At 37.1% G+C, this 20068-nt stretch overlaps 2 protein-coding genes across 5 annotated transcripts in view; one reads left to right on the forward strand and one right to left on the reverse strand.

The window, feature by feature from the left end:
• phyhiplb (phytanoyl-CoA 2-hydroxylase interacting protein-like b) overlaps nt 1–8102 on the forward strand; it is a 25296-nt gene extending 17194 nt beyond the window's left edge. For all 4 annotated transcript variants that reach the window (XM_043253929.1, XM_043253931.1, XM_043253928.1 and 1 more), the window contains exons 2-5: nt 1257–1453; nt 1581–1755; nt 2432–2549; nt 5184–8102. In XM_043253929.1, coding sequence (XP_043109864.1) covers nt 1257–1453; nt 1581–1755; nt 2432–2549; nt 5184–5721 — 1028 coding nt within the window. In that variant the 3' untranslated portion in view covers nt 5722–8102. The remainder of the gene's footprint in view (nt 1–1256; nt 1454–1580; nt 1756–2431; nt 2550–5183) is intronic.
• On the reverse strand, nt 6305–18872 carry fam13c (family with sequence similarity 13 member C). The gene is made up of 10 exons (XM_043253927.1): nt 18399–18872; nt 15839–16031; nt 13897–14038; nt 12036–12117; nt 10060–10256; nt 9867–9950; nt 9654–9749; nt 9097–9281; nt 8122–8223; nt 6305–7735 (listed from the first exon to the last, which is right to left on the reverse strand). Exons 1-10 carry the CDS (start codon nt 18565–18567, stop codon nt 7621–7623), a joined length of 1365 nt encoding a protein of 454 aa, XP_043109862.1. The 5' UTR covers nt 18568–18872; the 3' UTR covers nt 6305–7620.
• Between the last annotated feature and the right edge of the window lie 1196 nt (nt 18873–20068).

The following is a 20068-nucleotide window of genomic DNA, read 5'->3' on the forward strand; positions in this document are numbered from 1 at the left end:
CCCAGTTTTCTAAAAGTGCTTCCCTTCTTTGCCCTGTGGCGCATCTTGCAAGTCACTCTTGACAGTGTTTGCTAGCGGTACTTCGTGTGGAGGTTCGGTATTGACCTGGATAAAGGTCAGACACGGTATGCCCTCGTCAACATTAAACTCTAATCACTGCTAAAATCAAACATTTCAAGCTGTGCTTACAAACTGTGCTTTCTTTCATGCGCTTACATTTACGGTGACTTACTACTTGCTTGTATAAAGGGGAGGGGCATTCTTATTCTGGAGAGCGTTTGATTGGATAGAAATTTGGAATCGCCCCTGAGTGCAGGAATTCATTGGCATATTTATGATTGCATATTCTTACCCTTGTGATTTTGGCATTATAGCGCATTGCAGTTATAAAGATGGTTTATTTTTATTTTCATTCCATACAACAATTTCAAGCAAAAAGTGAAATTGATCAGTTAAATGGGAAATTAATACATGCAATGCATACGTACCTTGGTGCACTATTTAATACCAATAAGTACATATCGCTGCAGTTTCCAAAAGAAATGAACACTAGAGGCAGTAAAACTCTGACACCTTTTCACACAAATATACAGAATTTCGATTAATAAAGTCATTTTGGCACAATTACTTAAAGAATATCGTGTTATGACTTTTAAACATTAGTAATATGCTGAAAACCGATGCTGTTGAATGTTAACATCACACATATCCAGCTTTATATCTATGGGTTTTCATAGACGGCAGGTTTGCTCAGTGTAACTATGGTTGACAAAACAATTAAAATCTGCGTAAAAGGCAGTTAAAATGGCACGGTTGCTTCACAAAGGCATTTTTAATATCAGTTTTGCATTTGTTAACACTATCAGGTACGTATTTTTCAATGTTTAACCATACATACTTAAAATCAACGTAATAAAAACGTGTCAGGGTTCACGTATTGGACCTGTGTTTTAGTGCCACCTAGTGTATATTTCTCTTTGAAACTGGTACGTAAGAACAGTGTTGCACAAAAAGTGCACAGAGGTACATGTTTTTTTGAGACCAGGTTGATCTCTAGCCAGAGGAACATTCTCATTTTAGAAAGCATTTGATTGGACAAAAATTTGGACACACCCCTGAGTGCACGATGAGTCATCAATGTTTGTATTCGTTTACTCAGAAAAAAGACAAAATTTTTACTGTATGTTGATTACACGAGGTATATAGCAGCTTCCTCACAGAATTTCTTCAAACTTTGTTCTCCATGTGACTTTCAGGAAATAAGTCCTTGGACAGCGGCATTGCAGAGATGGAGGAACTTCCCGTTCCCCAGAACATCAAAATCAGCAACATCACATGCGACTCCTTTAAGATCTGCTGGGATATGGACTCCAGGTCCAAGGAACGCATCACGCATTACTTCATCGACCTAAACAAGAAAGAAAACAAGAATGCCAACAAGTTCAAACACAAGGTGCGTGTACACAACAACTCTATATTCACCTATTCGTTCACAGACCTGATCTTCAGAAACATCTCAGGTTTGTGCGTTTGTAGAGAGAGAACTGCAAGTTTAATCTCATTCATTATGTTTCCCGTAGGACGTCCCCACTAAACTGGTAGCAAAAGCTGTTCCTTTGCCCATGACAGTGCGAGGACACTGGTTCCTGAGTCCACGCACCGAATATACTGTGGCCGTTCAGACCGCATCCAAACAGGGCGATGGAGACTACGCTGTGTCGGAATGGAGCGAGATCATTGAATTCTGTACAGCCGGTGAGATGCACTTTTTGTGATTTTAAATATTTAAACACAGGGTTTACCAAATGGGCAAAAGCTAATAATTTATTTTACATTTGCTATTTTTAAAGTAAATAGGACAGCACATTGGTCACAATCAAATGTTGCAATTTAATGACATCTGACCCTGACCACAAAACCAGCCATAATTATTTTTTCAGTAAATTTGTGGAAATTGATGTTTATACATCATCTGAAAGCTGAATAAATAAGCTTTCCATTGATGTATGGTGGATAGAACAATATTTTACTGAGACACAATTTGAAAATCTGGCATCTGAGCGTGCAAAAAAACATTTAAAGCTGTCCAAATTAAGTTCTTTGCAATTTCTTTGATATATTTATGGTAGGAAATGTACAAAATATCTTCCTTTAAATTTGTAATGTAAAACTAGAAATATGATCAAATATTCAATAGTTTATGAGAGTAAATCAAGTATTTATCTTCATTTTTATAATTAGAGTTAAAAAATATTAATGCTAATATATTATGCTTTTTTTTTTATTGGATTGAGTTCCTAAAACACCAGTGTTTTATTTATGGGAAAAAAATGGGAATCCCTAACGTTTTGTTGAGATGACCTAGGCCATTTTTGACTCATATTGACTTTCTCCATTGCTTTTTATTTATATGGTTTGTTTGTATCCACAGATTATTCCACTGTTCATCTCACACAGTTACTGGAGAAAGCCGAGGTCATTGCTGGCAGAATGCTTCGGTTCTCAGTCTTTTATCGAAACCAACACAAAGAGTACTTTGACCACGCGAGGTATGTTTGTACAGGGAAACCAACACTAATGATTCAAAGAACAGGTAGCTTCATTTACAGTCCTCTATGACACCTTTCATCTGTGGGTAAAATTCCAAAGTACTTCCCTTCTGTTTCTTTTCCAATGAATAAATGTGGCTTTGCATCATTGGTATGATTCCCTTTCACTTGCATAATTAAAAAGGCTCCAGGATATTCTTCAAAATCCTTTTTTTGTTTCGCAGAAGTACATCAGATTTAATACACGAGGGCATGTGCTGTAACTGATGACAATTTTCATTTCGTAGGAATATTCATTATCTTTCTATTAGAAAATTCCTGAATCCTAAACGTTTCTCTATTGCAAATAATCTATTTTTGAATTTACTTTCATGTACCCCCGGTTTAAATGTCTTCACTATTCAGCTAATACAGTCATGTATAATATAAATTGATGACAACAGCCCGTCTTTATAGCAGAAAAGACCATTTATGCTGTTGAATTTAATGCGTCTAAGGCAATATAATAAATCTGTAATAAGTTTTTCCAAGAATAAAGCGAATATGATTTTAGATGATCAAATTAAATCTATCTGAGGTGGTGGGAGCAATCATTTTCTTTCAGAAATCATTATATTTTTAATATGATTCTAGTTTATGTATGTAAATGTACCACTTCATCTTCAGTCAGTTTTACAGTGTTCATTGTCTTACTTTATTCAAAAGTAATTAAATTCAGTTTCGCATCAGTGAATGAAAGTCTACAGTTGTTGTACTCGCCCCATACAAAAGTCAAAGATTAATTCCACACGGACTTGATTAGATATCTGGATTAGAAATCATGCATTTCAACCGGTTTATATCATTTTACTTTTATTTGCCATATTAATAATAAAGCACAGGTCCGACGCTGAGGTGACAGTAAGAAGGACGTAGGATTCTGATGTTTGAAAAAAACAAAAAAATCTATTCTGAACTGTGAGAAATTAAGTCACAATCATCAGTTACATTCAATTTTGAATTGTTAGAATTTTTAGAAATTAACTCAAAATAGCTAATATAAATACAGATTGAGATATAATGACCGAGTCTGAAAGTTCTAAAATGCTGCCTTGGAAGGTAGCATTTCAAGGCACATCCGAATCCAATTTCTGCTTCACTTCCTGTCTCCGGGGGTACCTACTTCTGATTAAATTTTAGGTAGCATAGGCTGCTAATTTCCCTAAGCGCTTCCCCTCGGGGGAATCCCCGCTGCCATTTTGAAGTGCGTTCCACTTCACGAAGTGGATGAGGTAAGTTTATATGGACAAATTAGTAAATATAAAACAACAAACGAACTGTATAGCAGATTCTAAGTGATCAAGGGCTTAGGATGTTCTAGAATCTAGATGATCCCATCGAAAGGGTTCTGCCAGTAGTGTGCACTCATGCAACGTAACCAATGGCTTACATCCGAGTGAACAAGACAGTGAGAACTGGAACACAGCCACAGATGTGTCCTTTGCTGCCTTTGATATCTCACAATTCTGTGTGTTCCATTCCATGACAGTTGAGCTATAAAATGCATTTAGTGGTCAGTTTGTGTGTAAATGTCATAAGGTAGCAACAGCCAGTGTCAGAACTGTGAGAATTACCTTCTTATATTCTTATTCTGATTGAAATGGGCTTGCATAGTTTGTAAAAAAAGATCTTTCACCCAAAAAAATAAAAAAGGTTGTCTTACCCTATTCTTATGAATCTATTTGACATTGTTTTGGGTTTTTTTTCTGAAATAAAAAAAACTAAATAAAAGGAGACACCTATATAAATGTTCAAACTGCTCTTTTCCATTTAAAGGGGTAGATCACCCCAAAATGAAAATTCTGTCATCATTTACTCAACTTCCAGTAGTTTCAAATCTGTATGAATTTGCTGAACACAAATATATTTTGAAGAAAGTTTGTAACCAGGGTGTTTTGGGTCACCATTGACTTCCTACTGTGGAAGTCAGTGGTAACCGAAACAGCCTGGTTACAAACTTTCTTCAAAATATATTTTTGTGTTTGGCAGAACAAAGAAATAGAACAGATTTGAAAATACTCGAGAGTGAGTAAATGATGACAGAATTAAAACCTTTGGGTAAACACTTTAATAAAAGTGAAATTGCCGTTAAAGTCCAAATAGGAAGAAACGGCATCATAACAATGCGAAGAAATTGTCTTTGAGAATTACCCCTTTGACAGCTTTGCAGTTTCCAAATTACTGGGTCTACTGATTTAAAGGGTTACTGCACCCCAAAATGAAATTTTGTCATTAATCACTTAACACACACTTAATCACAAACCCGTAATTTTATTTTGAAAGTATCTCTCTCACTTTTTTTAGGACCATGTCATTTACTTTGCAGTCAATGGAACATTCAAAAGCCTCCCGATTTTTATCTAAAATATCTTAAATTTTGTTGCAACGACAAGCAAATCTTTTATAGGTTTGGAATGACATGGGGGATTTTTGGCAAAATTTTTATTTTGAGGTGCTGTAACCCTTTAAGAATGTCAGCCACTGGCAGTGAAGATAAAGGAGAAAATGTCTGCATTAAATCTAATTTCTTTTAGCGCCACTAAACGTCACCTCCACGAAGTCACTGGTCATTTACAGTGAATTTTCTTTTTGCAGGGAAGCCCAAAACAACAAGATGTTGCTGTCAGTGAAGGACAACAGCGGCAGCCACGGTTCGCCTATCAGCGGGAAGCTTGAGGGCATCTTCTTCAGCTGCAACACCGAGTTCAACACCGGCAAACCCCCACAGGACTCGCCATACGGCCGCTATCGCTTCCAGCTGCCAGCCAAAGAGCTCTTCAGCCCCAAGACGAACCTGTATTTCGCCGACTTCTACTGCATGTACACGGCCTATCACTACGTCATTCTGGTGATCGCGCCGAAGGGTTCGTCTGGAGACGAGTTCTGCAAGCAGCGTCTACCGGCGCTGGATCTCGCCAACAACCGCTTTATGACGTGCTCGGAGGATGAAGACGGCCAGCTGGTGTTCCACCACGCACAGGACGTTATCCTGGAGGTCATCTACACCGACCCCGTGGATCTGAGCCTGGGCACGGTAGCTGAGATCAGCGGCCACCAGCTCATGAGCTTGTCCACAGTCAATGCCAAGAAGGATCCCAGCTGCAAGACCTGCAACATCAGTGTGGGACGCTAACCTACGAAACTGAACCTTCCCGCTGCCTTGAACAGCACAGAAAATAGCCTTCTCCTTTCGCCGTCCTCCTTACCCATTATCAAACTTATCCATAATTCCTTCTGGTGTCTGTAAGGCTCCTCCGCAGCATGTGTCTCAAAGCTTTTGACAAAACGCTCTTTTTCGTTTACTAGCTTATGGATCTCGACCCAGGGGTTGGGTTAGTTACGTCGTGCTCCTATTTTGTGTTGGGATGTTGACCTGTCAATCAAACTGCTTCTTTAATCCTATTGGCTGTCAGACCTTCCTGTTAAAACACAGAATTGTAACCAAAGTTTACACAAATTTAACACTAAATGCTCATTGAGTCACTCAAACCGGTGAATCGAGACAACCGTTCTTACGAGGCATTATGAATGTGAGGATATCAAGCGAGATATCTCAAAAAAACGTGATTGGACGTACCTGTAGCATGATTGCAGACATTTTTGGAAACGTTGACGTTAGCACTTCCATAACTGTTGTTCAGCAGTGTTTCATGTTATCTTATATTCCAACCCATCCAGTATACTGTGATCTAACATATAATAAATGTGATACGACGTGTAGATAGAAAAATATTTATTTTTTAACTGGTGAATAGAAAATGGACAGAATCAGAAGTGCACAATACAGGACTTTGGTGATGGAAAAGAAAAGGTTCACGATAAAGCAAATATATATAGTTAAGCATATATATATTTACTGTATAAACCAATGTAGAGTTACGTGCACTATAGCTAACATTCAAAAGCTACATTTGTCATTGTGGATGTGTACAGCAAATCAATTCTGGGACGAACGATAACATGACAGAATAACCACACCTGATTGTAGCACAATTCAACAGTTTACGCTGGTTGGCATGCAAAGACACTACACAAAGATTGTAATAGTTCATTGCAGTAGAGCCGTCGGAAAGATATTGATTGTTTCGTTTCCAGAGAGTAGCTACTTGAGCAGAATTGCACTTAAAGCGCACATCCGCTTCTCACGAACATATCTCCTGCTTTGGGCTTCAGTATTATTTTTAGCGTACGACGTGATTCGACAGTGTTCATTTTAGCCAATATATTATTTGTTCTTCATGTATAGGAGGAAAACTGTGCTCTGTGATGGCCACGTACCATACTTTAACGTTTCTGAGTAAATATATATTTAAAAATACAGTCTTTCTGGGAGAATCTTTTCAATGTCTCATTTTGTGCTCCCTTTTTAATGCGAGAGACGACTATGAGAAATAAACAATTACCTTTTGCTAGTTCTTACAATGCATACAATTATGGTTTGTTGCTGCTGTTTATGTTAGGGAACTCATCGCAATTTGCATAAATCCATTATTTTAAGTGCTCGGAGTTGTTTTCTATCTAGAGCCTTGCATTATTTGACAGGCTAGAGATCATGTCTAGCCCCAGAGAATCATGGATCCTCATTAGTGTGCATAATGTCACCATGTTCCTAATTAGAATCATAAACTAGCTTCAAACAAGAGCAAGAAAACGTGAAAATTGCATATGATTCGACTTTGGTTAAAAAAATCCTCTCCAAAAATAAAGTGCCATATTCCATAAACATAGATGAATACTCTATATATCCTTTTGCCCTTTGAGATCTGAATGAGGTTCGTATCGATCCGTCTCGCTCTGTACACAGCACAGAGATCGCACGCGTTTGCGAATATGTGATAGTGGCCCCCGAAAGGCCTTGATCGGTTCGGCCCAACCCATTGAGTCCAGGACTTCCAATGCGGTCAGAAATGATATTAAAGTGCATATAAAGTTAGCATCATTATGGCACAATTATGTCAAATGTAAAAACTCCATTTGGTCCAAACATTGGGTTCAACACTGAAAGGCAGAAAGAATCTCTTTAACTCTAAGTCTATGTGGTTTCCTGTTTGCTGAGCAACACTTCCAGTAAGCGTAATTTGGCTTTGAGACTTTTATACTCCTGGTACTCCTCGGCCATCGGGATTCGGTCATCTTTTTGTGCGGTTCTTCATGATTTTGGTGGAGAGGGAAAAAAAGAAGAAAAAACAGATACCGCATGAAACAGATGACTCTGTGAGATTACACTATCATTAAAACACACATTTAACCCTTGAGTTGCCTTACTGAAGCAGTTTTGTACATCAGTGGATAGCAGATTAAATGGAAATGTATTTTATTTAAAAAAACAAAATCCATATATTGTGAACAGAAACGTTGTTTTTTTTCTTCCTGGTGGTATTATTTTGTGTATCATAGATGTGCGTTATGCTAACTATGCTCAACTATTTTGATCTTCATTTTCCTTTTTCCTTCCTGTCCATGTTCAAAAAGACAAAAGTAACAAAATACCATTAAAATGTGTTAATGCCACAATAACGCATCTGTGTTTTACCTTCCCATCTGTCTGAGGAACTGCTCTTCAAACTCTCTAATGGCTTTACGTCGTCTCTTTTTCTCGGATCGAGTCTCACGTAAACACTCCAGCAGCTCAGACCTGCAATTCAATTAGACACAGACACAGGAATATTTTACCCTACAGTTTATCATTACGAAACATTTACACTCCCGTGACACCCACAATAGAATATATATTGCAAAATATTGCTCGGAGGGTTATGCAATTTTATATACAACTTTTATACCGTTAGCCACAGTTTAAAGGTTTAACATGTTGATAAAACTATGTTTATTTAAAAGAAATTATTATATTAGCATATTGTAATTACCCAATTCATATTCTAACATCTACATAAAACTATGCTAGAGACACTGTAAGAAGATTTTATTAAGACACCGCAAGGGAGTCTCTGTGCTGATGTTTCTATGGTAACTGCCAGGTCTCTTCAGGAATTATTGTAGTACAAAAAAAGAAAAAAACACCTATGGAAGAAATTGAGTGATTATCTTTAAAAATTGGTTTTGAAGTATTTTCGTTCACCACCCATCAATCTTAAAAGATGTTTAAAGTTATAGAAACTGTGATGTAGATTTTTAAACTGACTATGTTAGGTGACATTTAATGTAATGCATAAAGGTGCTGATTGGTATGACTTCTATGTGACACAGTTAATCTTTTTTTTTTGGGAGTATTTGGACTGGTGTAAATATTCATTGGACAACATTTGTGGTTCAGGACTCTTAATAGACTCTGAATGAACTTAGGTATACAGCAGAATAAAGGGATCTAAAATATGCTTACACAGAATAAGGCATTAATATACTTTAAGTGGTAATATAGAGCTAATATGCTAGTAATATGCATGCTAATAAGCATCTTGTGAGTAGTGAGGATTGGTCCTTCAACTAAAGTGTAACCTCATTACTTCTTAGTGCAAGTGATGTTCCTCATTGACTAAAGCTTGTGTACCTGGAGGCCTCGTGGAGGTTGGACATGGTTATGGCTGAATGTCTGACTGTCTTGATCTCATCCAGCGGAGACACAAAGGCCGGGTCGCTGTCTCCCTCCTCCTCCCCACAGCCTCTCTTATCAGTGAGGCACATGGGTGGGGGTGTGTACCGAACCGAGTCGTCATCTGAGCCTTCCTCTTCTTCCTGTAACACATTCAAAACAAAAACATAGAATCTTAATCTAAACTGTAGTCTAAAATTAAGAAAAATAATTGTTCATTGTCCCAAAAATCCTTCTAATTTGCTGATTTGGTGCATAATTATTATTGGTTCTCTATTATTACTAAGGAAAAATACCTAAATAAATAAAAAACAAATAGCATTGTAAATGTATATAAAGTTAAGCAGCAACCGTCTTCAACAACTAATAATAAATGTTTCACTTTATTTACAGTTGAACTGTATTTCTAATCGAATAAATGCAAGATTGGTGAACAAAAAAAAGACATGAAAAAATATTTGAACTATTTGACTGATAGTGTATGTGTTGAGTACTGTATATATAAAAACACTTACTATAGTTGTAATAGTGGGAATCGCACACAGAAGATGTTTCACCATCTGGTATCTATCATAGAGAGGTTTCACCAAGTTTTTTTCTTGTTTGGTGCCCTGCGGGGACCATATCGCATTAAAAATAAACATTTTGTTCAAATATTAATGCTGTAATCCTAATCTGTATCTAATTAACTAGAACATTTCTGTATTTAAATGCGAAAAACCTCTTACAGGGCGGCCGTGTAAGCTCTCAAAATACAGCAGACATTTTTGCAGAGTGATCTTCTCCAGGGCCATCTGTCTTTGGGTCATCTCCTGTGGACAGAAGAGCCCGTGTTGAGTTAATCACTGCAAACCCTGGCCGCACAAGCAAACAATCAAATCCCCACCCACCCGAACAGAATGTGTCCGCAGATGGCCTCACCTTCATGTTGTCTGGGAGGCCGAGGGCCTGGCGTTTCTCCCGTAGCCGTTTCAGCAGTGCGTCCACGGTCTCCTCCAGAGAGGGCTTGTGCTGCTGCTCTGGCGCCTCCGGCTGGCCGTTGGTGTACCTGCAAATATCTGTGGACTGGTTGGTCTCATGTGTCCGGGATTCTTCAAATGACTCTCTGAGCTTTAAATCTGGGGAAACGAGTGTACAAGTTCATTGGTTTGATTGATGCACAACCACCAAAACTACCTCGAAACATTAATTTTGACAGACAGCACCGTTAAATAGTCAAAACTAACTAACAAACTAACATATATATTTATAAAAAAAAATAAATAAATATATATATATATATATATATATATATATTGTGTTAGTTTATTTAACATATATATCTATAAAAAAAAATATATATATATATATATATATATATATACTTATATTTATAATTATAGTGTAATTGTCATATATTATATTCATTTTATGTAAACATTTCAAATGTAATTTATTTTGTTGGTTTTCATTTTGATGATTAGAGCTGACAGCTCAAAAAAGTATAAAAAATATTGAAATATTTCCTTAAGCGATCAGCCTGTGGCTCTGCTGAGGCAGTAATGAGCTTCAGCTCGTCTTGATTATTAGTTTGCCCGTTTCGCACGTTTCTCCTGAAAATATCCCAAAGATTCTACATTTGCTTCAGGTCAGGCATGTTGGCTGGCCAAGCACTTGGAAGTGGTTTTCTGGCACTGTGCGCATTTGCTAAAGTCCGGCTGGAAAAGGAAATCAACATTACATTAAAGCTTGTCAGCAAACGGAGGTTTAAAGTGCTTCACATTCTCCTGGTAGACGGCTGCTTTGACATTACACGTGATAAATCACAACGGACCAATGCCAGCAGATGTCACGGCACCCCAAATCATCACTGACTTCAGAAACTTCAGCTGGAGCTTGGATTGTGTGCCGCTCCAGTCTTCCTCCAGACTCCAGACCTTCATTGCCGAAATGCATAAATTACTTTTATCTGAAAAAAGCGCTAGACCACTAAGCAACAGTCTAGTTATTTTTCTCCTTAGCTTAGGTATGATGCTTTTGACGTTGTTTCTGTTTCAAGAGTGGCTTGGTAGCTCTTGATGCACTGGCTCCAGCTTCAGTGAAGCCCTTCCAAGAGTTTGAATCGGCTTTGCTTTACAGTATTCTCTTTTATTAAATTTATTTCGCCTTGAGTTGATCCTTCCTGGTAAAGAGCCGTTCGAGTGAAATAGTCTCAACACTTGCGGTCATCCCTATCGCTTGTGCACCTTTTCCAACACAATTTCTTCCTTCCAGTCAACTTGCATTTAACATGCTTTAATCCAGCACTCTGTGAACAGCCGGTCCTTTCAGTAATGACCTTCTGTGACTTACACTCTTTGTGGAGGATGTCAGTTATTGTCTTCTGGACCACTGCTAAGTCAGCAGTCTTTCCCATTATTGTGGTTTCAAAGAACAAGATACCAGGATCTTACAGCGTAGGGATGGCCATTTAATGAAAATATTCTAATATTTTGAGATACTGGATTTTTGACTTTCATGAGCTATAAGAAACGTTTTCCTTTACATGTAACAAATATAGAATATGCAAAAGTTTCACTTTTATTAAACAAGTGACAAAAAAATTTACTTTTTCACAGTATACACATTTTAAGATGCACTGATATATGTATCTCAAATAATTTAAGTATAATTAACTTACTTCAAAACATTCATTAACATTATAACGCAACTAAGACTGGCAATGAAATTTAAATCTTAAATTTAAATCTTAAATTTGACTTTTTTTAGATAATGAAGATAATGCACATTTGAAAATTAGTTCACAGACATTACAATAAAATATATAAGATTGTCATGAGAGCCACGCAACAATTAATTTTATTTAAAAACGTAGGCCCATTAATCATCTTATGTTTTATTTTTCGGACTGGTCTTACCTTTGAGCTGCTTGCGAGACCTGGCTAGCTCACTCATGAGCTTGAAAATCTCTGGATTGGCCGATTTATCATTATGAGAAGGCTGTGGGTGAGAACAGGCACAAATTCAATTCACGAGCTGTAACTTTATATCATGTGTTTCATCCAGTCTCTAAATGAAAGCACAGTGGTATGATTCTTCTCCAGCAGAGGGCACTAAACAACAATGTTAAATGTTGAACGCCATATTTAATTGTTCATGATATACACTATATTGGCCAAAGTATTTGAACACTCCCTTCTAATGAACAGGTTTGACTACTTTAGTACAGATCTTAATGTTTAAGTATATGATGATATTCTAGAGAGTTGCGTGCTTCTAACTTAATAGCGACAGTTTGGACAGGACCCTTTTCTATTCTAACATGACAGGACCCTAAGCAGAATAATTTTGGGGCCCTGCATTGCAGCGAATAGTGGAGCATTGTCATTGCAAACCACCAACCGTATTCAATCTAATACATTTTACACATTTTATATGCACGTGCCAGCGAAAGATGCTTTCTGTTAAAGCAGCTAAATAATGCATTTTAGACTGGAACTATAGCTTAAACCTTATCAGTAAAAATGGGCAATTTAAAAGGATTAAATATTTTTTATCAGTAGGCTATAGGCAAATTTTTTTTATAAATCTTTAATTACCTATTTTCAATAAAGACCAGATTAAGTATTTAACGTCAAAGTAATGATAGGATACCACTTAAAATTAGCTATGTTACTAAAAATGACCTTGCGCTTGTCTTTCATTGTCATCATTTTCCCCTTTTTTTCTGAGCCTTTTAGTTGATAAAAATAAGAAAAGGGGCTTTAACGCAAATAAACGTGCTGTAACAAGACAGAATTAGCCTATATACAGCATCCGTGTTTATGTTTCTCTTATTAAAGCACCGTTTCCCATTTCCAAAAGCGCATAAATCATATTCATTTTATTAATTTGATAAGTTACTTCACACCTAGCTGTTGTTCATAATCACTTGATTTTTTTTTATCCCCTTACAGAGGAATCATTCTAAAACAGCCTGCTCCTTCATTTGCGGTTATAAGAGCAAGACATTATTCAAAACTTTTAAAATATCTAAATAACCTAAATAACATTGCGCTTTCTCAAGACCGCATGAGAAAAATGAAACTGTTATGTATAGCTTTATAAAGTTTTTTCTCCGTTGGCAGAATCCCTGCAGGTGCATGAGAATCCTCACGCTATGCTGTTTAGGCTGGGATGAAACTAAACTAATTTTGTTCTTTTCAATGAGTCACAGCCATGTATAAATTCAAATTTCATTTAATTGTAATTTAACAATCTTGTTGGTTAATGATGGCTTAAACGACAGTCTGAACATTCCTGAAAGAACATCTATTTGTTAATAAAAGTTAATCAGAACAATTATAACGCAACTGTTTATGATCGTAATACATCCTGTTTATGATTATTACATAAAAACTCATGACAGTTTGTTAATAAAAATAATTTTATGTAAGCCTATGCAATTTTATAATAGGCTTATTAAGTTTATTAATAACATTAAGGTTACTAGCTGAGAGCAAATTTAGTTTTTTAAAAGGTTTTATTTACTACTTTTTTTATATTTTAAAAACTGGAAACTTAGCTAGTGACAGCAGTGTGCTTTACAACGTAGTCACTATCAGGGGTCCCCTAGTATCAGCGGGGTCCTAAGCAGCCTATTAGTTCGTCTATAGAGAGGAGCAGCTATGCAAAGATGGTTGTTGCCAGAGTTTTGAAAGTGCACTTTTCTTTTCTAAAGAAGGCTGTGTCCCAATACTTGTCCATGTAGTGTATTTCCAGGATTGTAATTATTCTGACCTTATAGTTCATTTCTTGCTCAAAGCGCTCCTCAAACTTGCGTATTTTCCTCTTGAGAGTCTGGATGTGTTTGGTGAGGAGAGGGATGGAAGTAGCTTCCTTTGCGTCTCCAGGAACCTCCGTTCTAACAAGTCCACGAGCCCTGAATATAAGAAAACACACATAGAAACACATTACTAAAACTACAAAAAACTGCAGTCTTGACAGTAACGACAGTTTTCTGTTAGAAACACTGTTTGTGAATTCTATACAAATACTATGCTTTTAACATTATGCATACCCCAAATCTTCAATCAGTAGTTAACACTATAGAATTTAATGTATCACCCCTGTTATTACTGACTTTTTAAAGTATCTTATGCTTACAAAGCTCATTTAAAATTGCGAAAGATTATTATCTTATTATCAATAACTATTGTATAGTAATTTTAGTTGCATTTTATTCCTGTGATGCATAGCTAAATTTCTGCATCACATGATTCTTCAGAAATTATTCTAATAAGATGATTTAATTCTTAAGAAACTATCATTAACTTTGCATTGCATGTTAATATGTTTATTAAGATAATGTTAATTTTATTTTAACATATTGTTAAAAATAACTAAAATTTAATACAGTTATGATGCTTAATGTTTTTGTGGAAACCATGCATTATACACTTAAAATATATAAACTTGACATATATAACATTACTCAACTAATGTTATAATGTCAAACTCAACTAATACTATGCTAATTAAATATAATTCTAACATTAATTCTAAATTAAGAAACTCAAATAAATTTTCTAAGCAGCCATGCAATCTTGTGTCCTGTCCTGTTTATTTTACTGTATTAAATTATTTATCCTAATAATGTATCCTATTAGTACTATTATGAAAATTTTAAAACCCCCAAAATGAAAATTCTGTCATCTTCACCCTCAAGTCATTCCAAGCCTGTAAGACCTTCATTCATCATCTTGATGCCTTCCAAGATCTCTCAGACTTTCCCATAGACAGTAAAGATCCTTACACGATCAAGGATCAGAAACCTAGCAAGGAGACATCAGGGGTTTAACCACAATTTTCTAAATTTTTCTAAATTTTCACAAAGCTATGAGAATGCTGTTTGTGAAACAACAATAAAGACCATCAAGTAAAAAATGTGTCACCTCCTCGTCACTCTATAGACATTTCGGAGAGTATCACATATGTACATAACGTATTTCTCATAGCTTTGTGAAATTTAGATGATCTCCTTGCTACATTTCTGAGCTTTGCTGTCAAAGAGGGTCAAAGAGCTCTCAGAACGCATTAGAAATATCTTAATGTGTGTTCCGAAGATGAACAAAAGTCTTACAGGTTTGGAACATGAGGGTGAGTAGTTAATGACATAATTTACATTTTTGGGAGATCGATCCCTTTAACTACTACTACATCCCTTCTGCGTCAGACTGAGAACATCATAAACACAAAAAACAAACAAATTATAATTTTGGAAAAGTCATTCCCTATTCCCCATCTCAGCACACACACACAGTATAGGATGTCACAGATGTCTGTTTCCATCACTACAGCATTAGTCAGCAGGAAACTCACGTTAATAACGAGAAATGAAAATCAGGTTTAAAAAGTGGGTCACTGTGTTACTAGCTGCAGCCGGCTTGATTCTGAGACTTGCTCTCCAGGAAAGGAGAAAGGAGGTACTTCAAGTGAACAGGCCAACCGAAAGAGCTGTATGTGTGTGTGTGTGTGTGTGCGCGGTTCAGGTATACCCTATACCCCTATTTTTCAGTCACAAGAAAAAAGCCTTATAAATCATAGAAAATTATCTTTTCTTCTAAAATTTTTATGTGAGAGGTAGGTTTACACTACGTATAACATCATTACAGCAATGCAATATCACTATGAAAACGCAACGTGTGTGTGTGTGTGTGTGTGTGTGTGTGAGTGCTTGTACATGATGAGATGCTGGGCGCAGGGTGGAGACGGAGCAGATTCAGGGTCTGAGTTAAAGCGTTGGCTCTGGCTGAGGCTGGAGCAGCGTGGGGAGGGCAGGGGGCTGTTGTCGTCTGTGATGTGCTGGATGAGTCGACTAGGCCCGGGGCTCTGCTGGAGATCACCGCTACAGTCACCCTCTGCCATCCTACAGTCTAAACACACACACACACACACACAGATCAGAGTCCCACGCTGGGATAAAAGCAGTGTGTCTGAGGGCTGCTAACCCTCAGATTTCAATTCAAATTGAGCACTTCATCTGGTTATTCTTCATTTTGTGAGATTTTCTGGTATCCAATCTGATCCATTTCCCATTTGAAAAACTAAACAGTTCCAAGAAATGTAAGTGGTGTTTGCTGTGCAAAATCTGCCAGCAAGATTCCAAAGTGTTGTGCGCGGTTGCTAATGTGCTGTGCTAAGTGGTTTCCAGGGTGTTTATATGTGGTTGCTAAGATGTTAATGTGTTGCTATGGAGTTGCCAGGTGTTAGAGACAGTTGGTAGGAGTTCCGGTACAGTTTCAAATGTGTTCTGGGCTGTTGCTAGGGAGTTGCTATGTGCGAGTGGTGTTTCTATGTGGTTTATAAGATGTTCTAGGGACAGTTGCTAGGAGACGCTATACAATTTTTAAATGCGTTCTGGTCTGGTTGATATGTGGTTGCTAATGTGCTATAGTATGTGTGAGTTGTTGCCAGGGTGTTTATATGTGGTTGCAAAGATATTAATGTGTTGCTATAGAGTTAGGTTTTAGGGACAGTTGCTAGGAGTTGCTGTACATTTTCAAAGGTGTTCTGGGTTGGATCTAGGCAGTTGATATGTAAGTGCTTGCAAGGTGTTTATATTTGGCGTGTAATACGTTGAAAGTGTATGTGTTGCTATGCTATAAGTTGATACAGTTTCAAAGTTGTTCTAGGCTGTTGCTATGTGGTTGTAATTTGCTAAGAGTGTGTGGTAACTAAGGTGCTGGCATTTAAAACTTATCACAAGGGGACTCTTCAGTTAACTTCTCTTAGAAAACACAGCTAATAATTTAGACATTTTGTGTCAATACCATAATTATCAAAACTTGTATAAGATAACTAAGCAATGGGATTTTTTTATCACAGTTTTTTCAAAATGCAGACGTTTTGGAGCATAATAAAGCAAATTCACCATAGGTACTGACTCAAGCAAACTCCAGCATTCCACACTTTTCCAAAAAGAACAATAGTAGACACAAATGAAAACAAAGATGCAGTGAGACAGAGGGAATAAACAGAGTGAACAAATGACAAACTGCTGAGCTTAACACACACACACACACACACACACACTGAAACCTGAATCACCGTAAACTCTCTCACCCCCTAAAACCACAGCAAGACAATATACAGACAGAGGCTGTGACAGTAAATACATTTATGATGTTACAAAATATTTCTATTATAAATAAATGTTCTTTTAAACGTTTGATTCACTAAAGAATTCAGGGAAGCAGCATGAACTGATAATAAAAAATTAGACCTGATAATAATAAATTAGCATATTTAATTACTTTTTTATTTTATTTATATGGCGCTTTTAACACTACAGATTGTGTCAAAGCACTGAACAGTATCAAATAGGAGAACAGAGTGATAGTAATGTATAATGACAAGATTAAACATTTAATTTTTACTAATTGCAGAGACGGTCTGTGTGATCAAATCAACCATAATCGCTAAAAAAATTAAGTCCCCAATCGTATTGAATGATTATCTGAAGGATTATGTAACATTATGTAAGATTGGAGTTATGATGCTGACAATTAATCTTACAAATAAATGACATTTTAAATAAACATTTTCAATATTTTTAAAAATATATAAAATGATTGTATGATTGTAAAATCAAATTGCAATAATATTAAATGTTTTTCTATATTTCACAGCCTTTTTGAGCATAAGCGATCTTTTTTTAAAATAAAAAAACTTACAAAAAACAAAAAAATACTTCAAGGATATCAAATACTAAACATATACTACACACGTGGTTACTCTGCAACACCTGTGTGAACTTGTGAAAAGCTCATAAATCACCAGCTGGTTAAAAGTAACTGCTCAGAAGAGTGAAGTTAGCAGTAAAAAAAAAAGCATCAACCTTAAGCATCATTTGTTAGCTTTTCGGTAAAAAAAACAGTCAAATGACGTATTCAAGAGGTAGTGCATAAAAAATTTCGCCAAAGTGTGGGATGAATACATGTGCTTGTGTGTTAAAGTCGTGCTGTGAGGAGGTGCCTGCGATCTCAGTGCCTGCGTTATTAATAGATGCCTGTGTGAAGCGGCTCGGGCAAATGACTCACATGTGCCCAAAAACAAGAGCCATCTTCTACACAAAACACACAAACAAATAATTCCAGCCTTCCCATCGGTCGTGTTAGTCGGTCAGTGGGTTTTCATATCAGCAGACCGCATTCATTCATTCACGCAATGTAGCAGCCCACCGTTCATTCTGAACATCAGCAACTTACATGCTATACATAAAGCACTGCCGGCTCTCTTACCTGGTAAGCTGTGCTCTTGCCCAACGCCATTGCACGAAGGAATAAGAATTTCATCTTTGAATCCCAGGCTGGGTGGACTTTCTTCGGGAGAGAGGTCTGACGATGGGCTGCTGTCTCCCTCCAGAGCCTGGAGCTTCAGCAAAGAGCCCTGCAAGCAGAAGCAGAACATGCCAGCTTCGGCTTTTGGATCGCAATAGGAAGATCGTTCTGCACGCGTCGAGAGGAGAAGAAGGATGCCACTGCAGTCTCACACGCCCCTCAGCTCTGCCTCCATCAGCCCCGCTCACGATACACGCGTGCGTGTGTGAGTGTGTCCGAGGGTGTGCGTATGTGCACGAGCGAGGCTTGTGATCACGTCCCTCTCTGCTGCAGTTCTTTATCTGGCATGGATTATTCATGCCACTCTTTTAGTGGCGAAAACTGAGCATGAGAGAGAGAGAGAGAGAGAGAGAGAGAGAGAGGGAAGGGGGGTCTTCTGGCGTCAGCAAGCCCCTTAGCAGACTGGCTGAAGCTGGTTCTTCTGATAGGAGAACAGGTGTGGTTGGAGGAAGAGGGGCGGTGAGTGCATGCGGATGGATGCGTGGGATACGTGGAGGAGGGAGGCAGGGGGGATTCTCAGATTTAGCTCGGCGGTTATGAAGGCTTTTCCCGCATCTGGAGGTGGGGTGGGGGTGGGGGGTTCTCACGGAGAGTATTGACATCATGGCCCCTCCCAGCATCCATTCATAAAATAGAAAACAGCCCAATACAGCTGCAGGCATCAGAATCACGCAGCTCTGAGATGTTACGGATGCATATACGCACGTATACTGATGTCAGAAGTGTGCCGTCTATATTTGTCTCAGGTATTGATTTCCAAGGGCGTTTTTTCTTTTTGAGGACATATTTTGCTTCTAATGCTTGTAACGCTGTGTCCATTTACACTCTTAAAAATTTATGTTTCGTGACGCCATGAATGATCAATTTTAGATTCCATAAAGAATCTTTTAATGAACCTTTTTTTTTAGTGTGAAGAACATTTAATAAATCTAAAGAACCTATTTCCACTATAAAGAGCCTTGAGTGGAATTGAAGGGTTCCATGACTTCTTCAAGGTTCATTATCAAACCATATATGCTGCCAAAGAACCTTTACTTTAAGGAGTATGTGTTAAATAAATTTAATTTAATATCTTAAAAATAAAGGCATCCATGGTTTCCGTGAAGAACCTTTAACATGTATGGAACCTCTACTTTGCACAAAAGGTAATGAAAGATAATAAAATGTTATCTACATGAAAAAAAAATGTTTCATTTAACAACTGTTCACTGGAGAACCTAAAAAAATCTGTAAACTTTATTTTTAAAAGTGCAATAAAAAATGGCTATTTTGAGAACTGTTAACTGATGCATGTATGCACATTTATTGATGTCCGGTATGATCCGTCTATATTTGTCAACGGTATTGATTTTCAAAGTCATTTTTATCTTTTTGAGGGTGCATTTTGCTTCTAATGTATCACGTATCATTTACACTCGAAAATACAGGTTCAGAAAGAGTTTTGCCACAGAATTTTTTAACAGTTCTCAAAAGAGCCATTATTAGTGCGAAAACCATTTTAAAATGGGTCATATGACGCTATTTTAAAGATCATTATTTGGTGTATTTGATTTAACAGAATATGTTGACAT

This window comes from Puntigrus tetrazona, chromosome 12, assembly GCF_018831695.1.
Source record: "Puntigrus tetrazona isolate hp1 chromosome 12, ASM1883169v1, whole genome shotgun sequence".
Classification (NCBI taxonomy): domain Eukaryota; kingdom Metazoa; phylum Chordata; class Actinopteri; order Cypriniformes; family Cyprinidae; genus Puntigrus; species Puntigrus tetrazona.

What these genes read in the sequence shown, in the direction of transcription:
- fam13c (XM_043253927.1), bottom strand. Translation starts at nt 18,567, where the DNA reads ATGTTCTGCTTCTGCTTGCAGGGCTCTTTGCTGAAGCTCCAGGCTCTG. An exon ending in AGAGCTTACACGGCCGCCCT is followed by an intron (nt 9,750 to 9,866) that starts GTAAGAGGTTTT and finishes TGGTCCCCGCAG; the next exon opens with GGCACCAAACAAGAAAAAAA. An exon ending in AACCTCCACGAGGCCTCCAG is followed by an intron (nt 8,224 to 9,096) that starts GTACACAAGCTT and finishes ATTGAATTGCAG; the next exon opens with GTCTGAGCTGCTGGAGTGTT.